Here is a 10240-nt window from a genome sequence, read left to right as displayed (position 1 = left end):
ATCTAATGTAACGGAAATTGATCTGGTGTCCTAGCAACCTGTAGCATTAGTCCAACTGAAACTTTGGCATCGAGGAAACGTCGTCTCAAAACGTTAGCTAGACCTAATGCAACTTTAATTTGAGTATTTTTGCAACAAAAGTAACTGAAATACAGGGTAAAGTTCAGTCTTCAGTCTGGTTTAACAGGAAACAATTAGCTGTATATTTGCTGGCGGCAGCACACATCACAAAGGGTCGTGTCGTGGTTTGTGGAGGAGCTAAGATGATGTTTGAAAAGCTCAGTTTTGCTTGTGATAGACTCCTATCACATCGGCAGCTCGCATGTTGTAACTCATATTGTGGCATCCCACTGCATGGGAAAGACATGTTGATTTACAGTAATGTAGATATCCAGCAGAAGGTATGTTAACAAAGTTTTGTTTACAGTGTGTTCCTTTTTAAAATAAATCAAGAATGCCATTAATTAGCTAGTACCACTAGGCAAGCTTTTGCAAGATGCCAACCACAATGAGACATTATTGTGTGAAATTTGTTTGTAATGTAAGGATTATCCCATGTGTATTTTATATCTGAAAAGCTGAACATGCATTTTTGTTTACATTGTTGCCTCTTTAACAAATAGCCAACTATATGTTTTATATAGGTTCACTATTCTGTATATGTTATGCAAAACATAGGTTAGGATATTCATTTAAAATACTAAGTAGTGGTAAATAAGACATTTTTAATTAAATGTTTGCACAAATTGGCCACAATCTTGTAAGACAAAATAACATCTTACAATATAGTAATATAATTCATATTCATTCTATTAAGGTGGGGAAAGAGAAGATGCTGTGTTTAATTGTAATCTGAATTCTGTAAGGCCTTGAGCTTTGTTTGTTAATAATTGTTGACACTAGGAGCCACAGACAGCATGGATTTGTTATAATCTAAATGTTTGTCCACAGCCCCTGCTGCTGACTGGCCACCATGGAGAGATCAGTGCCATGACTTTTGGAAAAGGAAGCAGACCTGTTCTCCTCTGCTCTGCCTCTGCTGATTATATCATTGTATGGGATATTGATCTGTGCCAGAAGAGAGCGATGGAGGGTAAGGAAATATTTAATATGTGCTCAAGTCTGTGCAGTAAAGAGTTGCTCCCTTAGTTTTGCTTGCTGTCTTTAACATTAGTTTTATTCAATGTTTGATTTATTCATATCAAACCATACAGGACACTTTTGCTGTTACACTGCTAAAATGCCTAAATCAACAATTTCATATAATCTCTATAATGCCCAACTACTTTAATTCCCTTTTAAGTTACGGAGCTATGAGTATTATCATTTTTCCTAAATTAAAATCTTAACAAGCCTCCTATCTAGTGAAATATTACCAGATAGGTCACTCACATCTACTATGGTCATGAACCTCTTTTGATTTGAATGTAAACACTGATTAAAATAGATTTCCTTGCAGGTAAAGTTGCAGCTGGAATAGTTATCGGGACTTTACTGGGTGAAGTTATCCATCTGTCCTTCTGTTTCTCTGATGAACGAGTGGCTGCATGCTCAGGAGCTACTGTATATATTCTCTGCTCAAAGGTACAAGATGATGAACATTTTTACAGTTTCTCTTAATGAATATAAACACATGCTGAATACTTTTGAGCTCATGGGTAAGCTCGATACTGTATGTCATTTTCTGTTTCTCATATTGATTAAAAATACTGCTCTTAATACTGTACTTTTTTGTGCTTCACGCTATTAAACCAGATCGCTGTGAAAAGATGTGTAATATTGTTTGTTCGTGATGGATTAGTAGCCATCAAAATCATCAAAATTTTCATTGTTGTTTTCCACATTAGAGAAAGGAAGTTGTGTCTTTTTTGACTGGCCACCTGGGACCTTTAACATCAGCAGAGTTTTGTCCCTGGAATAAAGACATTCTCATCACCACATCAGAGGACCGCACTTTTAAGGTACGCACGCAAGATTCACAAATGATACAGTCAAAAATGATATGATGTGGTTGTATACACAACAAATATCAAATATGCCACTCTCTGAAACTGAGTTTTGACTATGAAGTACTTTGCCTCTCCTTTCAGGTGTGGGATTTAAAAACTGGAGGTGTATGCTACCACTCCTTTGTGCTTTCAGGTATGATATTACCCTTACTTTTCATGTGAGCATACATACACATGCATACATAAAGGTCTGAATGCTTTATTAGATTTGTACAGTAGAAGTGGTAGAATTAAAAAGAATTAGTGGGATCAGTTTGAATTGGGAACAGTATAAATTAGCTTTGAGTATCCAAATATAAGTGTGAAGTTTATGTTTAAGCACTGGTAAGACTTAAGTACAAGCATTTTATATATTATGAGTAATGAAGTAAAAGTTTAGATATCATGTTTTTTATAGTGACTGCCATAGAGGAGTCAGAGCCTTGCAAAATGAGTGAAGATATGATATTCTCTGCTAGTTCAGCTGAAAATTCCTCAATTCTTTAGCCTCTCCACTGCTCAGTGCATTCTTCTTGGAGGAGAACAGGCACTTCATCACTGGCTCAGTTGATGGACAGGTTAGTGACCGACGCACACCCTTTTAATAGTTCAAAATCACCACCAGAGACTGAAATACTGCAAGCTATATAACACACCTGTATCTGTTTGGTTCAGGTGTGGTGCTTTTCTCTCCACGATGACCACAAGTGTCACCTGGTGACCAAAATGGACCTTCAGAAGATGGAAAAAAGACATCAAATGCACCAAGACACTGTGGGCCATCAAGCAGGTGATGTTAAAACCTATCAATGACAGAGAGGGTGTAGTACCGGCTGATCATGAACCATACACATCTTTTAAGCCTTGAGCTGTTTTGACACAACTTTTTGGATATTTTCTTTCAGAGGATGCAGATCAATCAGCTGTAGATAAAGTGGAGACTGAAAAACCTGTCTTCAAAATGACTTTTTGTAGCTCACTTACTGACACCAATAATGAGCAGATAAAGTGAGTAAACACTGTATATGGATTTTTAGTATTCATAAGCAGTTTGAAATGTTAGATATGTGATTTAAAACATTAGCTCATCCCAAGAACCTGCTTGTTGTCTGTTCTTGATTTGCTTATGAAGGAGATTTTCTGGGCCTAGTTACCACAGGTGACTGGAGTACTGCAATAATCACATTAAAGTTCCACACATCATGGCTTCAATTGTCTCCATCCTATACAGCTACTCCTATCTTATGCTCAGCATAAAACTAATGACATGCTAAAATGTAAAACTTCTCCACAACATTATTACCTCAGCATGTAGCTCAGTGCAGGAACAGGATAAAAACAGTCCATCAGACTCAACTTCCTCTCCATTATACTCTGTGTTGTAGTAGTTTCCATCTCTCTGGGTGTGCATAGTTTAGACTACATGAAGTCAAAGGAAACCTATAGGCCTATGGTGGGCATGTCTTGCCACTCCATCACATCAGTATGTTTTTCTTTAATATGCGGTTACGTTGTCTTTCCTCAAATGATCTGGAAAAAATGCTTTTTAGGGGAAATCCTGTAACACTGTTTTTCCATATGTTTCTGTGTGGGTCCCTGCAGGGACAACAGCTGGTTATGTATTGGAAGCTCAGATGGCCTGTATGTGGTGGATCTGGCTACCTCAGAGCTCCTAACAGTACTATATTTCAAAGGTAGGCCGCTTGTGGTGTGACTTCTCCGATTACTACTATACTGCTGTAATCTGTTTAAGCAGTTTTGCGCATCTAGTGCACCATTACTAGGTTTTAGCAGAAATCATTTCACAAGAAAAACACACAAATCTTGCTTCTTCATTTTGGTATCTGGAAATATCTCAAGGTTGTTTAGGCTACAGTCAGGTAGCACTATTTTTATGGTCTTTTAGGTTAATAAGGTAATTGTCTTTCTCCTGTAAAACAGAGGATTGCTCTTTAGATATTCCCATTTTGAGACATCAAAAAATATTTGGGTTGGCTTGCAAGATAATAGCCACAAAATGACCATCTGAACAGAGGTAACATATGGCACAGTGTCAATAAAAAGTCACCATAATAAACTTAACTAAAATAGAATGTATATATTTATCTATTGTATTGATATGTATATAGTGACAGTATATACTGTATTTGCTCACATTAACTCAGCAAATGATTTTCAGTGTTAGTTTTTTGTGTAACATACAGCACCTGATACATATGAACTGGAAATATATTTTTCTAGATTACCCCAACCTGAGCATCACAATGGCTGGGTCGTGGTCAATCTCTCCAAGACGGGATAACTCTGTGAGTAATTCCAATAATATCTTGGTAAACCAGAGTAAGACACTGTACTCTCCTCTGTTGTTCCATTGGCCTATTTCTTGTGTTGCAAGTGATCCTTTGACCACTTGTTGAGGGTTGTGCGTGTTTGGCTTCTTTAGTCATTCCTGAATCTTGTCAGTTTATGATGATACAAGTCACATAAAAATGACAAGTTTAACTGAATTTATAAACATTTGCAGAATGAGCCACTGAAATCAATCCGCATTGAGTAACTGGATCTATGTTCATTCTGTTTCCTGTATTAATTTTGACTGTCTTAGGGCACTCCTGTGCTTAAATTTTGATATTTTTATAACACAGCTTTTTATGTTTTCACAACCCACATAATGACATTTTTACAAGATTTGACTGCGATTTGTTTCCTGAAGGAAATTGATGTTTTTTCTGTTCCCACAGAGAAGCAAGGCTGCGTTGTGCAGTGTAAAAGCACAACACTCTGACTTACCGTTGTCCTTATTTCCCTGAATATTATTCATAAACACATTCTTCATTTCTTTTTAATACAGTTATGGACTAATACAATTGATTTGGGATTTTTATATATTAATTCTTTCTTGAATTCTTTGTGACACAGATGGTATTTTTAGTGAGCTCTTTGTTTACTCCTTGCGTGGTGCTGTTGGAGTTACATCTTCGTGACCTTGGGAGGATCTGGGCTTGTGGTGAAAGCTTTTCAGTGTTCCCGAGGTAAACCTGAAGTTAAAGGCAAATATTTGGTGATGCTGCTGTATGATGACTGCCTTGGAAAAATTTTTGCTCAGCCTCTTCAATATAGAGATCAAAGTAACAAATGAACTCTATTGGTAAAAAGTCAGTATCTTGCACAAGAATCCTTCGGCCTAGCCTTGTATACACAGGGGCTGGAAACCTGGTTTTCTTCTAAAAAGACTACCTGCTAAATACAGTATTATGTAATATTGCATTGTAAATAATATTCTGTCATTTGCTTATTCAGTGGGAGTAGTACAGTCAATATCATGAAACAATTGACAAAAGACACAAATAGGAGGAAAACAACTGCTTCTCCTTAATCATTTGTAATCATTTCTTTCCAGCCTGGATCTGCTCTTCTCAGTGTATGATTTAACTCTGTGAACATTTTTTATATGTCTAAGCTTTTAAATCTGCATTAGTTTTAATAAAGTTGTCCATACTGGATGTGCTCCTTAATCCAGAAAATCACACTTATTACTCTCACAATAACTACAATTTATAAATGCCAAAAAATTAAAATTGTCCCTCGGGGAAGGAATGATATTCAGGTATTAGCTGTACCTCCATAAATGATTACTTAGCAAAAATCCAGCACTAATAAATAGTGATAATTTCATCAACATTATGTGTGTTTCTAATTTACAAATACGTAATTTATGAGCCAAAGCATAATCATGTCAGCTTGTTAAATTTTGCAGAAACGCTGCAGTTATAGACTTTTCTTACCTTCTCTCAGACCCTGGTCACCTGACCTCACCAGCAATAGGACATATGAATGTGGCCTGTTTTCCAGTTGGCCTCCTGCCTATGACTCCTGACTCTGACATTTCCATATTAACTTGGCCTATTATAGCCATTCTTGCCATCTGGTTTTTCATGAGTCAACAATATCATGGTACTGAGAATTAGAGGAACTAATAATCCATAACGGTGGAAAATGCTGTGCTCCTTTATTTCCAGTAACTCTTTCCCCGCATTTCACCCCTCCCTTGTTTTCAGCTCTCCTCTGCTGCTTGAATCTCCTCTGAATGCTGAGTTAAAGAAGAAGGAACCCAGTCATCCTAAAAAGAAAGGTCAGCCTCCCTGTCGTCTTGACAGCACTCACTCACCTTTCACTTATGCTCATGCACATAAAATAAAACGGGAGCTACTGCTGTTTGATGGCTCTGGGTTTTAAAAGTATGACCCATTTTATAGTTCACTCCATGACTGGCTAACTGTCTGTTTTGCTTGGCCTCAGACAATTCTTTTAAATTGTACTTATTGTAGATTTATAGAAAGTCTTGTTGGCTATTACAAGAGCCACTGAGAACCTCCTCATTATCTGTAAATATAGAGGATGGAAAAGATTCCATCCTTTGCATTGTGGGGGCTGTCGCTGTGGTATTCATAATTAGATTCCCCTCAGTTTCCATTTGCCACATAGGCAGGTACTTGAAATTTTGCAAAAGTAAGATTACAAAACATTTAGAGTGATACATTTTTACTAATAAGCCCAGTTTGTTGCATGGATGATTCTTGCAGTAGTGGATTCCGAGGTAAAAAGTTCCTATTTGTGGTTCTTTGGTGTATCATTAGGATCTGTCAGCTTGAAACTATTCTGCTGGAGACCTACAGTATACTGAGGTTTACATGTTGCTCTTACAGAGAGTTAGTGCTGAGAAAGCCAGTATTAGCTGGGCTCCCCACAGCTGGAGTGAGGGGAGCTGCCAGTGCCTGACTATGTAGGAGATCTTCACGGGAGTCTAGAAGTGCTGCATGACTACAATGTCGACCAAAAACCACAAACATTTACAGACATAGTGCTACCCACTATGCTGCTCTCATGCATCTCTGCATTGTTAAGGATATCTGCAGAAGTGTATACAAATTACACCATAAACCTCTGAGACTCCTGGAAAGGAAAATGTTCTCCACTATAAGTCTGGCACAAGTCTGAAGGAGCTTTTTAAAAAGGTTTTGTGTGAGTGCAGATTAGATATCTTTTGTCATGTCACACTGCCGTGTAACATAATCATGAAGCGAACGAGGACTGTTGGCTTTTCGAGATGATGATAATCAGGCGCTTTTACTTTTTGCATGATGTCACCTGTCTGAAGTGTAAACCCCAAGTCCTGTTTTATGGTTGGGATAATCAGTGGACTACTAAAGCAGCACTTTCATAGAAAGTGATCAAGTCAATAATAACAATAACAATATACCTTAATACTTCACTGTTTTTCTTTGTTAGGAATATGTAACTTTATAAAAAAGGTGCCTTAATTTTTCCATGAATGTCATCAATGTCAAAAAATGAAACGACAGGCTTAGATTTATATAAAAATACTGGGGGCTCATCCACAGTATCATCTGAATGACTGCTGCAAGACAATAAGTACCTTATTGTTTAGTACTTCTTGTTAGGTTTCATATTTGTAATTGCTTTCAGTCTTCAGGTATGGTGCCTTTTTACTTCCACTCTTGCTTCTTTTCTCTTCCTGTGTGCCCCACTTTTCACAGCTCAGTAAGGCAATAACTCATACCAGTGACTCTGGCTACAGTCAAAATAATACCTTAGAGTCATATATACCTGCTATGGTTTATACATTTTTAGAAGCTTGAATTATTTAGTCTTTTTCTTGGGCCACATTCCATCAGCTAACTTAGAGGGAGGTCTGACTTTTGCCATCTCCCATTCTCTGACTAAAAACTCATGAGCCTCGTCGCTTCTAATGCAGGCAACCCAAACTGTATAACAAGTCGTTGAAATAACAAATCACATACACACATCTAAAATATTGATAGATATTTTAAGTGTTGTCAATCCAAGCAGCCAAATAACCTCTCATGGTTTTTAGTCCTAAACACAGCAGGAAGGCTACATGATGGTGCAGCACTTTACTGGTTACTGTCACCATAACCATTTGTAGCTCTTACACATCCTGATATGTTGAGCTAGATTGAAGAATTTCCATATTATGAAACTTTTTGCCGTAATGGTTAAGACAGCTTAGGCTAAGCTTTACATAATGAGAGCTGTAAGAGGAGCACTCAGCAAACTGCTGTGATTTTACGCAGATATGACACGACTTGGAAATTTGTCTGAAACTCTCACTTTGCTTCAAATAGCATCTAGTGTAAAGTCAGCGTAAATTATAAGATTTTTACTGCCCCATAAAACTAAATGACCATTATACATCAGCAGGGAGTCAATACGGCTGTTGAGCAACGCCAAGTAATTGCGTTGCCCGGTAATTAGATTTCTGGCATAAAATGCTTATTGCATATAATCTGTTCTGGCTCAAAAGCTAGTTCCAGTACCACCTTCACACACAAAACAGTGGAGGAATGGAGGAAGGTACTACATGTGAGTGACCAGTGGCAAGAGGGCTGAACAATTAATCGAAATATTATCAAAATTCCAATATGGCCAAGTAGAAGATTCAAGGTCAGGAGGTGTAACTTTGATGAGGGTAAAATGTGCCACAATATGCCTTTATAAATGAAGCATTGTGGTGCTACAGAGATACCCCGGCCTTCAAATCATATTCTCCAGACATAGGGGAGCATGCATGTTTGGTACAAACCCCAGCAGAAATCACGTTATCATTTTTATATTTTTTTCAGGGAAAATGAAATTCAAAAATGATCATTTCCAGGTCAAGTCTCATGACTCATATTGCAATCGCAAAATATCTGTCAAAATAATCGCAATATGATATGTCACTCAGCCCCAGGTGGGACAACACCTTTCAATCTTAAGTTAAAAAAGCAATGCCACATTTGTTATGTACTGTTTTATACTGTCTTTGCTGATTTGTACAATATAGTACCAATTTGACCTAAGTTTAATACCAGGTTCACAAAACCTTGTATATTGCTTTGTAAGCACCTGATACAATGAAGGCTTCTTCATGGAAAAAAATTAAGTTGAACTAAGAAAGCAAATAAGAATATTGCTTTTAAAGAAGCAACCCAGCATAAATAGTGCCAGTAATACTTTCATTTGGGGCTGTACAGATAAAGAATCAACATGTACCTAGAGAAGCTATTTTCAATTCAAAATCCAAGGAAAAGGGAAAAGAGTAATTGTTCAGAGGATGTCAAGTGTATTTTACAGGAAAATACCATTCAAGCCAAAACCAGAGTGAACATTGACACTGCTCATCAAAGATCTCATCCCAGATAAGACTGCTTTGAAAAGAGATCCATATGTGTTTGGTTTTTTTTTTTACTTTTTGATTTTGGCAGATTCGTTTTACTTGCCTTAAATGTCATCATTGTGTTGGGACCATGCCTACACTGATTTGTACGCGTACTCAAACACTAGGTAATGAAGTTATTAACTATAGGTTTGCTTGTGGTTATTGGCTGTCATCAGACGTTCTGTTATTGGGTTTCTTTTTCAAAAAACTTTAAAGAATAGTTCAAATGCCACCTGCCATTCTGACATTTACACAATTAAGTTGCCCAAGTTTACTTGTAGTTTGTAGTTTTGTTAGTCAACTAAATCCATGACAAATTAATTTAATGCAATTAATTACATTTTTACAGGTTACAGGTAATAAACTAGTGTTAATCTGGGGGCTGTCAACCAAATCAATATATTTTTTCTGATAAAACTTAAGTCCTAAATTGCCGCTTGTATTTGACAGGAGAACAGTTTTTGGAAAACCTCACACATTTTAATAGCTGTGGAAAAAGTGAGCTCATTGTAATATAGTAAAGGCACTGACAGCGAACAGGGAGCAGAATGAACCATCCCACAGTTTGTGGCTAATGCACTTAATCCTCACTGCGCAGAGTGGTCACCCAATAATATTGTATCATCCTTTCATAGTATAATTCATGAAAGTCCACTTCAGTATAATGAGTAGTTCTATCCTAGTTATGGAAAATACTGCACGGAAGTCTTTTTTTCCTTTGAAGATTTGACCCATATTGTATAACTACTTACTCATGATATCTGTTGATTTGTAAATGGGAATCTTTCTTTTTAGTATCTTTTATCTCTGTATGTTCACATGTCATTTATACTCATCCAATTTGTGGTAATTTCTCTGTGTCTTATTTACCGGCTGTTCATTTCACAAAGGAGGAACAAAGGAGCAGCCTCTGGTTTTCCATTCAAAAGTGAAATCATCTGGATACACCAGTGCCCCACGGTAGGTCTCACACTGTACTGTAAAATGCTCCAGATAAAACATACCTACA

General features: G+C 37.1%; 1 protein-coding gene across 1 annotated transcript in view; it reads left to right on the top strand.

Moving 5' to 3' along the window:
* Positions 1 to 79: 79 nt before the first annotated feature.
* The window catches only part of wdr27 (WD repeat domain 27), a 44529-nt gene continuing 34368 nt past the window's right edge, over positions 80 to 10240 (top strand). The window contains 13 exon segments of the mRNA XM_087175433.1: positions 80 to 401; positions 952 to 1093; positions 1460 to 1584; positions 1848 to 1961; positions 2091 to 2142; positions 2496 to 2566; positions 2664 to 2778; positions 2894 to 2996; positions 3591 to 3682; positions 4230 to 4294; positions 4908 to 5020; positions 6047 to 6120; positions 10122 to 10205. Of these exon segments, the coding sequence (XP_087031559.1) occupies positions 264 to 401; positions 952 to 1093; positions 1460 to 1584; positions 1848 to 1961; positions 2091 to 2142; positions 2496 to 2566; positions 2664 to 2778; positions 2894 to 2996; positions 3591 to 3682; positions 4230 to 4294; positions 4908 to 5020; positions 6047 to 6120; positions 10122 to 10205 (1288 nt within the window). The 5' untranslated portion in view covers positions 80 to 263.

Source organism: Seriola lalandi, unplaced genomic scaffold, assembly GCF_002814215.2.
Source record: "Seriola lalandi dorsalis isolate HSWRI2012SDOR001 ecotype SW California unplaced genomic scaffold, Sedor1 jcf7180002054470, whole genome shotgun sequence".
In the NCBI taxonomy this organism is placed as follows: Eukaryota; Metazoa; Chordata; class Actinopteri; order Carangiformes; family Carangidae; genus Seriola; species Seriola lalandi.
This window is presented reverse-complemented; position numbering and strand designations above follow the sequence as displayed.